The 18,119-nt window shown below is 39.0% G+C and overlaps 1 protein-coding gene across 1 annotated transcript in view; it reads right to left on the bottom strand.

Moving 5' to 3' along the window:
* Nucleotides 1-18,119, bottom strand: part of NALCN (sodium leak channel, non-selective) — a 295,448-nt gene that overhangs the window by 104,910 nt on the left and 172,419 nt on the right. Inside the window, exons 13-14 of the mRNA XM_035003104.1 lie at nucleotides 17,413-17,550; nucleotides 4,092-4,166 (exon numbers count right to left, since the gene is read on the bottom strand). Of these exons, the coding sequence (XP_034858995.1) occupies nucleotides 4,092-4,166; nucleotides 17,413-17,550 (213 nt within the window). The remainder of the gene's footprint in view (nucleotides 1-4,091; nucleotides 4,167-17,412; nucleotides 17,551-18,119) is intronic.

Here is an 18,119-nt window from a genome sequence, read left to right as displayed (position 1 = left end):
TGCTGTCTGGACCCTAAAATATTAAGAAAATCAAATACTTTTTACATCTTCCCCATTCTGTTCTCTATCTTGGAATAATAAAAATAGAGTATTTGCATTTAAACCGTTAAGGGCTGTGGCTGCACACTGAAAACTAAATAAACAGATATTTCAGGTAACGTTTTTATTGGAGGTCTGCAAGAAGCTGTGAGACACAGGCTAACATTATTCACATGCTTATGTGCATGTGTGTATGAAAGTGCATACGTGTGTGTGTGGGGGGGGTGTATTCTTGCAACTATGTAAATGAGCCCCACCTCAAAAGCCAAGACCACTGGAAATAAGGGGGGGATATAAAAAATGACACAATTTGTAAAAACTCATGAAACAAAATATTCTTATACAGAATGGAAAAAATGAAACAGGACATTTTAGTTTAGTAAGCTAATATTTGGTGAATTTCAAGTATGAATTAATAGGTGAGTTTAATAGATAGGGACTGTCAGTCTAACCATGGCCAAAGAACAATGTGAAAAGTACCAATAAAAATGAGTTTCCTGTTTTATTTATGGTTGGGATTTTCAGTGTTCAAATATCTCCAAATATTCTAAGAAGATACTTCAAATTGTAGGCTGGCATAATTGGATAATCAGCTATGGTGTATAAGATTTCCAGAACTACAAAGCATCAGTAATATACAGCAAGTGATTAAATAAAAGCCATTTTATAATAATGATAGATGCTCAAAGCAAAGCACCATATAGTTTATTAAAACTGTATAGTCCAGGGGCGCCTGGGTGGCTCAGTCGTTAAGCGTCTGCCTTCGGCTCAGGTCATGATCCCAGCGTCCTGGGATCGAGCCCCGCATCGGGCTCCCTGCTCTGCAGGAAGCCTGCTTCTCCCTCTCCCACTCCCCCTGCTTGTGTTCCCTCTCTCGCTGTGTCTCTCTCTGGCAAATAAATAAATAAAATCTTTAAAAAAAAAAAAAACTGTATAGTCCAAGAAGAAAGTCAGATGTCAAAGTCCTGATTTTTTTATTGTTGGTTTTTCTCTTGGGGTCAGATAAAAAGTATATATATACATTATATATATACTATATATAATATCAACACTAATATCAAATACTAGTACGTTCGAATTCATAAACTTGAAAGGAAATTGCCATACAGATTTATTTTACTTCTTTCTAGTGGAAAAACTCTTTTAAAAATGTGAGCTGGAATTATATGGAATTTTAATTGGCCAATGGTTATTTAAAATCATATTGAACCTGGCTATATCACCAGTTTAAAAAAATAGAATATTTTCATTTTATCCATAGAATACACATTTTAATGTTCTCTACTAGAGGACATTAAAAATCTATGCATAGTCAACATGGTATACAGGAAAACCCACATCTAAATACCAGATTTGTAAAGCAAGGACTAAGGTGGTTATACAACAGCAGATTTTTATTAGTTCTGTCTATTGATATGGTTAGTCAGTTTCAATTTTGAACTCACTAATTACATGTTTCTGTAACTAGAAGCTGCATAAAGCGTTTGGATCAATGGCATAAAAGAGGTTCCCAACTCTCATCTGAATATCCTGTACTGTTGCTGCAAACTGAAAAGATCTGGAAGAAATCATTTCCATTGTGCCCAGAGGGCCATTTTGCTTGTGTAGCTAAAGGACAGGAAAGCACTTAAATCCTTCCTTGATATGCACACAGTGGGCATCCTTTTTATCAAATATATATTTTTTTCTTTTACTGACTGCCCTTGGTTAAAAGCACAGACTTTGGAGATAAACAAAAATAAAAGTGACTTTAAGATATGCAAATGACAACAAAACCATTTAAATAGGTTATGTCCTTGTTTTCATTAAAAAGACAACTTAGATGCAATTTACAAGTTCTGAACGTGTAAGGCCTTCCTAGAATTCCAGGTAAGACTTGTTTTGTAGCCTTGGTTCTTTGTTAACATCCCAATTATTATTCTTGCAGTGGTGGGGAGGGTGATCCAAGAATATCTTACCCCCCTTCTCAGGCAAGGGAAACAAAAGCAAAGATAAGCTATTGGAACTACACCAAACTAAAAAGCTTCTGCATGGCAAAGGAAATCATCAACAAAATGAAAAGGTAACCTACTGAATGGTAGAAGATATTTGCAAATGATCTATCCAATAAGGGGTTAAATACAAAATATATAAAGAACTTCTGGGCGCCTGGGTGGCTCAGATGGTTAAGCGTCTGCCTTCGGCTCAGGTCATGATCCCAGGGTCCTGGGATCGAGTCCCACATCAGGCTCCCGGCTCAGCGGGGAGCCTGCTTCTCCCTCTGACCCTCGCCCCTCTCATGCTGTTTCTCTCTCGCTCGCTCTCTAAAAAATAAATAAAATCTTAAAAAAAAAAAAAAAAATATATATATATATATATATATATATATATAAAGAACTTCTACAACTCAACACCCCCCCAAAACCAAACAATCTGGTTAAAAAATGGGCAGAGAAACTGAATAGACATTTTTCCAAAGAAGACATCCAGATGGCCAAAAGACACATGAAAAGATGCTCAACATCACTCATCATCAAGGCCATGCAAATCCAAACCACAATGAGACATCACCTCACACCTGTCAGAATGGCTGAAATCAAAAACACAACAAACAACAAGTGTTGGTGAGGATGTGAAGAAAAAGGAATCCTTGTGCACTGTTGGTGGGAATGCAAACTGGTGCAGCCACTGTGGAAAACAATATGGAGGTTCCTCAAAAAATTAACAATAGAATTACCATATGATCCAGTAATTCCACTACTGGGTATTTACCCAAAGATAACAAAAACACTACTTCAAAAGGATATATGTGCTCCTATGTTTATTGCAGCACTTACAATAGTTAAAATATGGAAGCAACCCAAGTGTCCATAGATAGATGAATGGGTAAAGAAGAGGTGGTATATATATACAATGGGGTATTACTCAGGCATAAAAAGGATGAGATCTTGCCGTTTGTGACAATATGGATGGAGCTAAAGGGTATCATGATAAGTGAAATAAGTCAGACAGGGAATGACAAACACCATATAATTTCACTTATATGTGGAAGCTAAAAAACAAATGAACAGATAAACAAAAAAATCAGAAATAGACTCATAAATACAGAGAACCAACCAGTGGTTGCTGGGGAAGAGGGGGGAGGGCAAAATAGGTGAGGGAGATTAAGAGGTACAAACTTCCAGTTATAAAATAAATAAGCCATGAGGATGAAAAGTAGAGCATGGAGAATATTCAATAATATTGTAATAACTTTGTATGGTGACAGATGGTAACTACACTTATGTTGAGCACTGCATAATATATAGAATTGTTGAACCACTATGTAGAACATCCAAAACGAATATGACATTGAATGTCAACTATATTTTAATAAAAACCGAATATCTTATCCAGTGTCCTCTTCTCACACCAACTCAGCCAAATATTTAAGCCAAAGATCTTCCATGCAACAGAAACTATGAGAATGGTCCATCATGCCTGTCATCTTTCTGCCATCAGTCATATAACCTTCACACATTTTCATTTGCATTTTTTGGGGTATGATTATCAATGCTATAATATCCAATCTGTTTTCACACATAACTGGGCACAGAGCTGATCATTTATTCTATTCCATTTCTTATAATGACTATGAGCGCCAAGACTAAATTCTCTTTTAGTGTCTAGAGGTCAGGCAAGTTGATGCTTAATATTTTTATGATGATGGCCAAGAGTATTACACATAATTATGCAAAATGGCAATCTGGCCCTGAGGCATTTCATTTTCAAACAACCTTCATGTAATGGCAGAAGGAGAAGAGTGGCCAATCCAATTTCCTGTAGTATGTCCATCTTACTTTTAATCAAAATAGTAATATGAAAATATTCCTAGGATAATTATAGAGCAATAAAAAACTTTCCCTGTTGATAATGGAGAAAAATTAAACAAAAGAAAATTTTGCCAACTTAGACTGCCTTATTAAAATCTATTTTTTTACTTTGAAGCTCTCTTTTAACAGTATCTGTAAGCACATGTTTTACCCTTATTTTTTTTAAATGCAGACTTGAAGAATTCCCCACATATTACTTACTTGTTTAAGCTTCTTTAGATCTTCATCAAGTTCTAAGTTGTCCAAAATAACAGCAACAAACAAACTCAGGAGGATCTATAAAATGGTTAAATAACAATGAAAAAACCCACATGCCATAAGTATTAAAATATTATATATATATGATATAGAATATCTACCTAAAAATATATACTACATAGAACGCATTAAATGAAAAATGAACATGTAGTTGTGAAGCACTGCACAGGGATTTTAAGGTATTTATCACAAATATGTTAAAGGAAATGCATATGTTAACTGAAATAAACAATATAAAATATTAATTTGCTCTATGAAACCGATTTAAATGGAAATTAAGAAAAAAGTTTTTATAACTTAACAGTCCCACTTCTGAGACTATATCCAAAGAAAATCATTTGGAGTATTAAAAAGCTTTATATACAAAGGTGCTTGATAGTTATTGGTAATAATGAAATACAAGAAATAGTATCTAACCTTACATAAATAGGTAATACAGTTATGCAGATCTCTATTATAAAATTCACGCAGCCATTACAATTTCCCATTGTGGTAGCTAGTCTCCAAGAGGGTCCCCTGGTGTTCACACTCTTGTGAGCCTCCTCCCAAGTTGAATATGGCTGGTCTGTGCAATAGGTTACGGAAATGATTGTGGGTGACTTATGAGGCTAGGTGATAAAGACACTGTGGCTTTCAGCTTGCTCTCTCTTGGATCACCCACTCTGGTGGAAGCCAGGTGCCATGTCATGAGGACACTCAAATGGCCCTATGGAGAGGTCCATGTAGTGATGAACCAAGGCCTCCCGCCCTGTAAGTGATCCATCTCACAAGATCCTCCCGCCCTAGTCAAGCCTTCAGTTGACTGCAGCCCCACCAACATTTTGACTGCAAACTCATGAGACATTCTGAGCTAGAAACATCCAGCTCAGCCTGTCCCAGATTCCTGACCTGCAGAAAATATGTGAGAAATAAATGTTTATCCTTGTAAGCTCTTATTGTCCATAATTTGTTATACAGCTAGATAAAGAATGCACTCATGAATTTTAATAGTATTGAAAAAATGCTCACATTACAATATTAAATAAGAGTGTACAGGGTAGAAGTGCAAGGAAGCACAAAAAAGAACAATAGAGTGAATGCTAGAAGGAGGTACTTTAGAAATGTTAACAGTGCCTGCCTTTGTGGAAAACAGACTTCCCCCTTTTCTTGGTATTTCACCACATTTCACAAATTAAAGAAAAAAAGGCATATGCTTTTTTTGGAATGGGTAAATAAGGTAAAAGAGAGAAAGCAACAAAAAAGTAGAATTTAAAAAAATATTTAATTTTTAGTCCTTTTTCAAGTTTGAATTCTCTAAAGTTCCACATTCATTTGATAAATCATTTTCATTCCTAATTTATGTTCCTCCTTTCAATTTCCCTCTTAAGAAATTATTCCCATTTGTTAATATTAGATGGCTAAGCATGGAGGTAAGAAAGTTAGGGCAATTTAGTCATGACTTTTAAGTACCAGAGAGATTTATTATGCAAAAGTTAATGGCTAGCTCTTTTCCACGTTCAATGAGTATATAACAAGGGGAAAAAGAGCCTCCAGATATTATTAAATTTTGACAGTATATGCTTGCCTTGGGACAAGTGCCAATACCCCTCTGTTTAAAAGCCATGTCCGTTGGGATCCTACCAGAACTTAAAGAAGATGCAGAATGGTCTAGATGACAGATGTTTACTGATGTCACCATGTCTGCCACACCACGGACATCTAGGCACAGATATATTCAGCCTTCCTCTAACCAGACATTATTCTCAACAGGACCTTTCAGAGTCCCCTTTAAGTTTAGGCCCCTTGCATGACCATGATATTCTCATCAACAGCAGTGTCTGTGGAGGGGTACAGCATTTCCATCACTCATCGGGTACTTGACCAGGCACTCCTCAGTCCTAATTTAACCAGTTTTCCTATCTTACCAGTAAAGGGTAAACACAAATCTAAAAAGAAAAAAAAAAATTCCCTGATGATAAGAGGGAAAGTGACAGTTCTCTTCCCTTTTCTTAGAGCATATCCTTCAGAAAACTTGTCTTCTGGAAATTCTTCCCCTGCCCCTTTGAGATATATATATATCATATTAAAAGCAAAACGGGCTATACATATACAAGGTGAGACTGCTTTGTCTTTGAGTTCTCCTTAGTGGGCTGCCTGTGGTGCCCGCTGCAGTCTGGACTGGTGCTGATTCGATCATAAAACTGTTTTCTTTCTCATCTACCTTGGTGGGCAGAGGTTTTCTGGGTTGGCAGGATATTTTATTTTTAATTATTTTCCCAACACCAGACAGATGGCAGGCTACTTAAGGACAGAGAGGTTACGTTCTTCGATTAAATTCAACAGGCAGTTGATTGGGCCCCATCAATGTGTCAGACACTGCCTGGTCAGGAACACAAATACGACATTGGGCTCACTGCTACGAAGTTCACAATCAAATTGAGCCGCTGTAGGTTGGCGGCCGGGCGGAAGGAGCACCGTGGTGGGAGACCTCAGTTAGCCACCAGACACTGAGTTTTGAGGCCCTTGTCTGTGAAATATTACAGATAATAACAACAATAGCTCAATGAATTGAAGCTATCCCGTTTTTTCATTTAATCTTCTTCTGACAACCCTGTGGTGTGGTACAGCCTGTATGAAAATATACAGACATAAATTTAGATAGGAGAAACTAAAATAGTTTTCTTGATATTTCTACACATGAATTTAATTTAGTCCATAAACTCTCCATTTGTTTTGCTGGCTGAAAACTGAATCTTGCTATATTGATTCAATTCAGTCCTTTAAAACTCAGTTACATTTGAATAAATGCTCCTTTTGCTGGCCTAGGGCCAAGGGCATGCTTCTCATCAGCGTCTGGTCCACTGTGGCCATGGGGCCTGTCCTCTGGCCCCATCCGGGGCAGCGATGGTGCTTGTTTGGGGGCCTCTGGTGAATTGATCACCATCTCAGCTCCCGTAGCTCCTGCTAAGGTCTGATTCTCAGTGACACCCTCTGTGTTAGTTTCCTGGGGCTGCTGTAACAAGTTGCACAAGCTTGGTGGCTGGGAACAACAGAAATGTATTCCATTGTCCAAAATCAGGTTGTCAGCAGGACCACGCTCCTTCAGTAGGCTCCAGGGGCGGACCGACCTTGCCTCTCCCAGCTTCCAGGGGCCCCAGGAGGTCGTTAGCACGTGGTGGCATCACTCCAGTCTCGGCCTCTGTCTTCACGTGGCCGTCTCTTTCTTCCTGTGTCTCGTCCTCATCTATTTCTCATAAGGACACTTGTCATTGGATTTAGGGCTCCTCTGGATAATCCAGGATGTCTCATTTCAAGAACCTTAGTTCAATGACATCTGCAAAGACCCTTATTCCAAAGAACGTCAAATTCATAAGTGTGGGAGTTAAGACATGGACATCTCTTTGTGGGGGTCCCCATTCAAGCCCCTCTACTCTCCAACTGGTCTCTAGCCTGGGCCGTTGCTCTCACACGAGTGTTGTTCCTAATCAGGAAGTTGGGAAGTTCTGCCATTCCAGGTGGGAACTGAAAGGGACTTGTCCTTGAGGTTCTCTCAGGCCTCCCGCTCTTCTCAGAACTTCCCAGACCTCCAACTCCGTGCAGGCCACCCCTCATCTATGCAGGGCCTCCAGCGGGGCTGCCACCCCCCCAATTCTGATGAGAAGTGGGGCCAAGTCATGGATGTGGGGCACACCCGGGTTGGCACCAACACTGCCATGGGCCCTGAGTGTGGCTGCCGCCCTACCACGGAGACAAGCTACGCCCCCCTGCCTCCCTCAAGCTCCGCCCTGGAAAACGTTGTTTCTTCTCAGAAAGGAGGAACGTGAAGGGAAATTGGAGCGGGGTTTGGCAGGGAGGCTCACACAAGTATGAAGACTGACAACCAGAAACTAAACCCAATCAGAGTATCACACATTTGGTTCTGAGCATTTAGACCTCTGAGAGCTGCTCTGGGCCAACGGGCCGGAGTGTTTCTTCTGAATGCTACTTATTTAAGATTGTGAGGCACCGATAAAGTCCAACCATGTGCTACCAAGATAACAAAATATCAAGGAGAAAGGTCACTTTTGGCAGGAAGAGAATTATGAGGAAGGATTTCCAGGTGGCATGTGCGAAGACAAGGCCTTGGGAGCATGTGGCTTATTAGGGGCCTGGTGAGTGGTTAAGTACCACAGAGCACGGCTTCCAGAGGCCAGAGAGGCAGGACAGGGGGGTGGCAATTTGCCCAAATGCCGCCAACAGAGGCTGGGAGGTGTGAGAGGGAGGTTGTAATGATCACTAAGTGATGACATTAGCTTCCCTTCTGTTAATTTTTTCCTTCCAAATGTAACTTTTTTAGGCTTAATGTAGTTATTTTAAATTGGCTCATTGGAACAGTGACTAAACAGTATAAAGTACAGTCTGACAAAGGGCTATTAAATACATAAGGTTTTGTCATTAAAAAAAAACAAAAAAACAGGGCGCCTGGGTGGCTCAGTTGGTTGGGCGACTGCCTTCGGCTCAGGTCACGATCCTGGAGTCCCTGGATCGAGTCCCACGTCGGGCTCCCTGCTCAGCAGGGAGTCTGCCTCTCTCTCTGACCCTCCCCCCTCTCATGCTCTCTATCTCATTCTCTCTCTCAAATAAATAAATAAAATCTTTAAAAAGAAAAAATGTTCAAAGCAAGGGCACCTGGGTGGCTCAGTTGGTTGGGCGACTGCCTTCGGCTCAGGTCATGATCCTGGAGTCCCGGGATCGAGTCCCGCATCGGGCTCCCTGCTCAGCGGGGGGTCTGCTTCTCCCTCTGACCCTCCCGACCCTCCCCCCTCTCATGTGCTCTCTCTCTCAAATAAATAAATAAAATCTTAAAAAAAAAAAACCAGTCATTTTATACATTCTTTCTGGAGGAGAGAGAGAAAAGCTCCCCTCAGAGCAGGACAGAGAGACAGATGTGAGATGCCGGCCATGGTTTCTCCTTCTCATGCAGATAGGAGTTGAGTTTTCAGGGCAGAGAGAAGGCAAGACTCAAAAAGGAAAAGCTTTGGCTTTGCGAGGAGAAATGATGAAGGTGCTGTGCGGTTTGAAGGCCCCACATTTACAGAGTTAAGCAGCTGGGAGGGGTCTGGGCAACACATTCACGAATAATATAAGAGAAAGTTTAAAGTTTGCTTTCAACCATCATTAAACTTAAGTTCTTTCAACAAGTATCTTTGCATGTTTCAGCATCACTGCTTAATTAACCTGACTATGTGATGGCACCCATAGAAATTGTATTTAAAAATCTGTGTGGAGCTCGAGTTGCCTCCTGAAACTCCATTTGGACATGGACTTTTAGCTCGGTCCCTGTCGCCAAGCATTGGGATAAGGTAGCGACCGAAGATGGCCTGTTTGGAATAGAAATAGAAGGTGCAGGAGAGGCAGGATTCACTGCTGTGATTGCAAGGAGGTGAGAATTACTTTGTAGTTCCTTCTCAGGCTCTAATAAGGTGGCAATAACCACTGTGATGAAGGAATAGAAGTGAAGGGAGGCTGACAGCTCCGCTGTCACCATATTTAATGGACATTGTCAAGAGACATTCTTCTCCTACGGACCCGTGCTGTGCATAGCGGGGCTGAGGGTGCATGCTGGTCTGGGTGTCGGCCACTTCCTCCCCGCCCCGGAAGTCACAGTATGGGGGACAAGTCCTCATTCTGTAAGCAAGAACTGCTCCCCGATTCTCTCCGTGTTTTGTTGTTGTTGTTTTCATTTGTTTGTTCTGTTTTTATAGAAAGCTGAGGTAATGCTCATGAGTAATCTGAACACATTACACTGAGGTCTGAGTCTTACTTTCAGTGTTTACCTACAGATGTCACAACTGCTGTGCCAAAAGGCTTTCCACTGTCGTTACGTGCGATTCACAGGTTTATATTAAAATGTTACTGATACAATAAATATTTTTTACGGGGACTCACCACACGCATCACAAGAGCTTCATCGTTTCCATGGGACACTTCCACCTTTACACTTGACCAATTCTAAATTATGCAGTCAAACTGCTCTGCCTTATTTACTAATTTTTAATATTTAGATTTACATAATACTTGAATTTATAATGTGGCACATAATACTACATCACAATTTTTTAAATGATGCATTTTCAGGGGAGAAAGAGGCTCATGGTCCAGCCCTTCATTTCCTCTTGAGCTTTGTTAAGGCACACGTATACTTTCAACCCAGTGGTATTTAATTTGTACAATGCTTTAAAAAAAGAAGTTCATATATATATATATATGTATATATATATTTATGCTTTGGCTACTATCCACTTTTAACAGGTCTATAACATTCCATTATATTAATATGCAAGTATTTGTTCTACCATGTAATACATATCTATCATGTAATAGACAACTGATGTAATTTATGTAATTTATCCACTTCCTTATTTTATGAGCAATATTGATACATTATGAATCACCAATTTTGATGAAAAGGTGTAGAATAACTATTAAAATATCCTAGGTACCTAATTCTTCTAGTTTGCTCAGATTATAACGTCCATTCTCAAGATATTTTTAGCCTTGATAATGCATTTAGTGGGGAAAATGTCACATATCAAGTCCCTGGAAGCCTGGCAAATCTCGTTCCTAGAATTTTTATGAATTGGACATGATTCTGACCTTCTAGCTAAGTGGATTTCAAAGCATCTGTTTCCAGGTTCGATATGGTTCCTGCCCCACTGCCTTAATAGGTGTTCGGCCACCAGAAAATCTCTTTCCTTCTCTGACAACTGCTCTCACTCCTCGCACTCTACTGAAAAAGTCAGATTCTCCTGAGCTAAGGTTTTGCTAGGTATTTGCTATGTTTTAAGTTTTATACATTCAACCACAGACAATTAATCTGTTTTCCTTCCTTTGCCCAGAACACATTTCAGCACGGTTCGGTAGATTACAGAATGCAGAGGCAGGTGTGTTCCCAGTCTCATTATTCCCTCCATTCTGCCCAGCACACCAGGGCGTTCATCCTCTCTACCTGACACTCAATGTTTGGGTCAGCATGACTCAGACTGCTGAAAGTCACAGATTATTGTGAAAGAGGGGGGCCTTACCATTTGAGAGTGGGTTTTCTTGGCTGAGAATCTCCACCTTTATTTTGCATTCTCTCTAGCTCTGCATACAGTCATGTCCTTGTCCTACATACATCTTCCCCTTTCCCTTCGCACTTCTTTAAAGTTTACTTTTACCACTTTCTTTTCCTTACGATACAGCTTAATGACAGCCCATTAGTTGAAATGTCACCTTTAATCTTATTTCGCTCGCTATGGTGAACTTTATTAATAATTCCTTTTTAAAAATTATTTTCAAGCATATGGTAAAAGCACAGCAGGCATCTGGTCAACACCCCGTAATCCTGTGTTTTTCTTTTTCCTTCTTACCACTTTGAATCACACTATCCTAAGTTGTCTTGTGAGCTGTAGTTGGAAACAATCTTTTTACATAGGTCAACAAAAAAGTCAAATGTAATCAGAGCAATGTAAAATGGGATATGTTCAACACAGATGCACTTTTAAATGAATTCTATAAAATCAAGTTATTTAATTTACACTTTGGAATGCCCATTTTTGTAAGCAAAATATGACTATTCTCAGAAAGCTGCCACCAGAGAAGCAAAATCAAGAGATTGCTGTGTTAATTTAAGCACTTCAAAGGTAACAAAAAGACTATCCACAATGAACGCTTAATTACATTTTCTCTCTTTCAGTATTCACATCCCAGGGCTTTCCTTGGAAACAATAATAAAGGGAAAAACACTGAAGAAAAAAAATAGAGTCTTTCAACTGGATCAGTAAGTCTTCCACAGTCCTTATCCTCTAATCATTGGCAAAAGTGGGGGAAAAGATGAATTTCACAAGCACCCGGCAAACTGCAATCAGTCAGGACGGAAATACACAATACATACCTGGTGGATGAGAGAGACATTTTAAAGAGACAATAGATAATGGTTATGAATATGCATTTGCTATACACTTAAGCTTGATTTTCATTGTGGGCTGACGAATTGGTGCCCCCAGGGGGCAATGAAATAGCCTGCTGTTTTTTATTCCAGAACAAACCGCAGCCAAACATTTTTTTTTTTTCTTGTTTTGCTGCTTGGCATATGCCTGTCCTTGAAAAGACTAAATCAGGAACTCCCTGGGTTGTGCGGCACCACTGGGCCAGTGTGGATAAAAAACAAAGAGAGCTTGAATATTTATGTGGACTTTTTTTTTTTCCCATTTGGCTTAAAATGCTTTGTAGTATTTTGCAAAAAGCAGCATACAATTTAAGAAAAATGCTCATTTTAATGAAGCTCAAGCCTAAAGACAGGCTTATGGAATCGAGATTTTAACTTCTAAGTGTTCAGTTTTTAAGGGAATGTGATGCATATGTCACAGAGGCCTAGGGCCTCCATCCACATACTTCTATGTCAATCCACAAACCATCTCCAGCTGTTTTGCTGTCAATATTTTAACAGATCAGATCAGGTAGGGCTGGATGAGTGCAAATCAGAAGTTTACCATGTGGGCACTGATCCCACGGCAATCCACAGCCTTTTATCACTTGTGTCATTAGGTCTTGAATGGCAGGCTTTCTTGGTTGGTTGGTTGGTTGGTTTGTGTTTACCAGCCCTACTTCTGCACCGGTTGTAGGCTCAGAAAGGGCAGGGATTAAGCTCTTGTCTAATCTGGCCAGGATGTAGGTTAGTACTTAGACATAGGAGCTGAGATTCAGGAAAACGGGGTTGAATCAGATTGAGCTAACTTGATGGAGCCCACAGTAGTGACTGTGGGTTGGAGGATGTCAGGAAAAACAAGGTGACTGCTGATCATGCTCCAGGCAAAATCTCCAGTGAACTGGGGAAGTGACTTCAGTCTCAAGACTTTTGTCTGGAAATGGAACTATCAGGTTTAATTTAGTTATATGGAGTATTTTCTTTCACTGAATTAATTAGTTCTAATCTAAAAAAATCACTTATAAATGTAGCAATCTGAGTAGTTGACCTTTTGGCTTTAGATATCACAGTCAGGCAACCTAACTAAATGTAAAAAACTTCCCATAAATCTGGTTGGGAAAAACCAATGTGAATTTTATTGCCGTAGTGTATTTTATCTGGCTCACACTATATACAAACAGTATGTTATGATTACTTAAAGACCTAACGGTGGAAGGCAGAAATTCAAAACAATTAGAAGAAGACAGAGGAGAATATTTTTACTATCTCAGGGTAGGAAAGAATTTCTTAAGCATGAGTCCAGAACAAATATTGACCAAATAAGTGAAAAAATGATCATCTTGACCACATCAAAACATAATGTCAAAAGCCCTCACAGGTACACTGAAATAGCAAAAGGCTGCCTAAGAGAGGAGATTTGCAACACCTATGGGATTACTATCCAGAGGCTATGTACCACCCCAACAAATGCATTTTAAAAAGACAAACTAGCCTTTAGGAAAATACATAAAGCATACAATACAATTGGGTGAATCACAAAGATGGCCAGTAAGCTCATGAAGAAGTGCTCCCTTATTAACAATTACCGAAAGACAAAAATGCAAGTTTAAGGCCAAGTGATATTACCATCCAACTCATGAGACTGTCAAAATCTTAAGTCTAACAATATCAACTAGAAGTGAGAACATAAGAACACAGGGATTCTCAACACTTGAGAAGGTGAATTAGTACAGCTTGCACATAGAACAGGGGTCAGCAAATATAAGCCCCAGACAGTAAATATTTTAGGCTTAGAGGGCCAAGAGACAACACTGATGATATTCTGTGCGTACTTAATATATGAATTTAAAAATGCGTAAACCATTCTTTGCTCACAAGCTGTATAAATAAAGCCTGCAGACCAGATTTGATATATGGGCTTGCAGGCGCATGTTACAGAGCCATCTGGGCAGGATTGAGGATCCTGAATTCTACTTTCTGGCATATATCCTACAGAAACTCTCACACAAGTGTACATAGCGTACAAACGTATTAGTTGCAATATTATGAGAGCAAATCATTGGAAAACAACTCCATATATTCATGACTATATAGACTAATGACTGAATGAACTTCACATGTATTAAAATAAAAAGATTTCGAAAACAGTCTTTGGTGACAAAAACGTACTGAGAATGTATGCAGAGCTGGATACCATTTATTCTGAAAATTGCTGCTACTAATCATCTTAAGGAGGGAAACAATGATCAAGTATAAATTGGCCTCAGCATGGTGTGTGGTCATAATAGGGAAAAAAGTGTACAAGGACATCTCCCCCAGGGACGGCCATCAGGGCACTGGGGCAGAGTTCTCAAACTACAAAATTAATATAAATCTTACAAACTAATGGTATAAAATGTAGATTATAACCTCAAATTTAAAGCACTGTATGTTTTTGATGGACACATATATATGTGGGAGACTACTGCACTTCATTGATTTTAAGACACTCATTTATTTTCACATTTTAACAACTCAGAAACTGGAGTGCACCTTATCATCTATGTGTATGATTTAATGGTTGCTTTTTGTTATTATTAAACAAAATAAGTCTTCCTATAGTTGACAGCATGTTAAATTCAGTAAAATATGATTTAAAACTGGAAGATAGATTCAGACCAAATGTATCCTAGTCGTTGTCTGGGAGAAGAGGTGTGGGGAAAGAAGGAAAGATTAAGGTAGAGAAGGACTCGGTCCAGGAAGGGGCATCAATGACACTTTGATCAATAATACTTCTACAAATTAAAAGCATCTGAACTAATATAATAATTTTTTAGCACTTATTAATGTATACCCTTAAAGGCACACTCCATCTTATTTAAACTCAGTGTTGGGGATAGCTGTGATCTTCCTCACATTCTACGGCTAAAACATCCTCAAAAATACAGCTCACATGGAGATGGCAATTGTGGAAAGTAGGTATGTGGGGCATCATTATCCTCATTTTCAGATACATGACAGAGAGGTTAGGGAAGTTGTTGGATTCTTCTAAAGTCACCCATCTTGCGACCCACAGAGCTAGAACCTGAATCTAGATTTTGAACTCCACAGCTATACTCCACCTTATTTCCCAAAGTGCCCCTGTTGCTTTCCAGATTTGGAAAAGATTATGAATAAAAGAAGAAATTATTTCAATTTATAGTTTTAATATAGAATCACGTTTTGAAAATCATGATGGAAAAATTACAATAAATGGTTTGGGCAGATACTTGACTCAGTAGAATGAAAAGGCAGAACTACATATGGGTTTTCCAGATGTGCTCTGTGGATTCCTAGGAGTGCAGGTGAGCCCTTGGGAGTCCTTGTAAATGCTTCCATGTTCCACAGTCAGTGCCATGGTTTTGCCCCATAAGGAAAAATGAGACTGCCCAAGAAGTCAATGTACCAGATTTAACATTTTATTTCATCATATTAGTGGTCTCTGTAGAAGTTCACTTGAAAAAAAAATTACTTTGGTAAACAGTTTATTAGGCTGAATCAGTTTTCTTCTTGCTTTCGTATAGTGTGAGACTCTCACTAAAGGATTAAATCTATGTGAAAAATCTGCCATGAGGACAGCAAACAAGTATACTGTTTTAATAGAAAAACAATTAGATAGATTATTACCATACATGGATGATTTCAATCATATCTCTCCTACCTTGAACCCAGGATCAATAGTCTCCAAGCTATTCCATAGTTTTAAGGGAACTTAAACATAGTAGATGCTTAATAAACAGCTGAATTCACAAATGAGGGAATGAATGAGTAAATGAATGAATGAATGAATGAATGAATGAATGAATGAATGAATGACAGAGACTTAAAGGTCCTGGAAGGGAGGATGCAAAGTGCTCAGGGCCACGTGTCACGCAGCGCGGGCAGATTTCACTCTGGAAGCCGGGTCTCCTTTCCCCCTGCTGAATGTTCTTTCCTTTTGTGCATATTTTAAAAGTCACCCCATGTAAAAAAATGCCAAAACTACTTCCATGTGATTCTACCGCTTGAACCTAAAACTTTAGACCACATACGATGCATCCCCATACACTGCTTGACGGATGTGTCTCGGTTTTGAAAGAAAGGCTCGGCCTATAGCAAATACAACCTCTAACACATCTAGTTTCTGAAGCACTTATATGGTTCATATTTAGAATTGGAAGGGACCTTAGCACTCACTTGATTTCTGTTTTATTTTAGTCACTCTTGGGCAGAGGTTTGACTCCATGAAGACATTTTCAGGTATAGTGGGAAACATTACAATCTAAGGAAACAGTGACATAGCTGAATGACAGGCTGTGAGTCCAGGAAGACATGGGAACATTCTGGCTCCAGCATTTACACCCTACGTGGCATTGGGCAAATTTCTTAACTCCTCTGAGCCTCAGTTTCATCATCTGTAACGCGGGAGCATTACCTACCTTGGTTGTTCCAAATACTAGGAAAAAAATTATAAAACATTTTGCTTTTCAATAAACAACAGCAGTTTTTTTTTTTTTTTTTTTTAATTTCATGTGTTTCTGATAAAGGATAACATTTTGGGTTCTTACCTTGGAACTTTTAACATAATAGAGCTTAAGTTGGCTTCTTAACTACACACACTTTTATTGTAAGGAGACGTACTTTTGCCATTAAAAGACCTGAGGATTACATCCCTTCATATGTTAAGGCCACACTTCACAATTTTTTTCTTTCTGTTTAATAGAAATGCATTGAAAAGAAAAAAATCTGCTGTGTGACAGAAGTCAATTTTTCCTGGGTTTTGGTATTTAATTTTCATGATGCTTTTTACAATTTATTTGTAGCTCTGAGTTTTAATGTTCTCCCCTGCATTTCTTTCCATCAAAGCCCCAAAACACTGAGCTGACTTCTCACTGTACCCTGAGATCTTCACCTTGTCTTCAGTTTAGTCTCAGCTTGGAAAAGAGAGTGGTGACACTGAAGATCTTGTCTCTACATGATAAATAATAATAATGGCAGCAATCATAATAATGTAGTCTGGCTTGATCCTTAGATTATCTAGAGCGGGAATGCTTAGAGATGGTGAAACAGGTACGCAAATGCGGGATTTCCATTTTGTCTCGTCTTGTTTTCCCTCATGTGGACACTTGTATCTGATGGAGACGCCTTACTCAGATCTGAAATCTAGTTCCTCAAGGAGCTCATTCATAGGAATTGAGACTGGAAGGGACCTCATCTGGTCGGACTATTTACATGGGTTCTCTGGCTCTTGTTCTGAAATGGAAACTAGGCCACAGAAACCGGTTGATGCTCATCCCACTATGGTTCTAAGACAGAATTGAAAAGAAATGCTAAACTCACCAGAGTGGCAAAGAGATGGTACAGAATAAAATAGATGGCCACCACAGGTGCCCACATGTGGCCCACAGCATTCAGGGTTTGGTCCATCACGTCTACCCATCCTTCCTGGGTGAGGATCTGGAACATGGACATAAATGCCTGCAGAGGAAGACAACGGAGGTGTTAAACACCTGCTCAGGCGCACATGCATTTTAAAATTAGTATGTGGTGTTGGAGGACTCTGGTGTCAACATTATTGATTTTTATCTGATTGATCTGAGGAAGAACAGCCTTAATGCAACAGATGGGAAAGAGCTGAGAACTAAAAATCCTAAAAGCCTAATACCTAACTTTTCAGTGTGGAAAACTAAAATAATCACCCTGAATTAAAATTAGCCTTGTGGGTGGGTAAATACTATTGAGTAAATTGAAGAAAAAATCAGGACCCCTTGTTATTTGACTTTCTTTTTTTTTCTATTCTCTAAGCAAGCTAAGATTTAACATTTCCAACAGGTAACTGTATTTTTATTTTGCTAAGTGCAACTTATTTTTATAGCAAATTGCAATTGATTGTCTAAAGGCGTATGAGAATAATAGACTTAAATTTTACTTTTATAGTATTAATCTATCAAATTATTTCAGTTATATTAAAAACATGAGACTCTATAAGAACAAAATATTTTTCTTTCTTTCTTTCTTTCTTTCTTTCTTTCTTTCTTTCTTTCTTT

This window comes from Mirounga leonina, unplaced genomic scaffold (assembly GCF_011800145.1).
Source record: "Mirounga leonina isolate KUSES-001 unplaced genomic scaffold, KU_Mleo_1.0 Mir_127, whole genome shotgun sequence".
NCBI classification, from domain to species: domain Eukaryota; kingdom Metazoa; phylum Chordata; class Mammalia; order Carnivora; family Phocidae; genus Mirounga; species Mirounga leonina.
The sequence above is the reverse complement of the archived record's forward strand: the minus strand, read 5'-3'. Positions and strand labels throughout refer to the sequence as shown.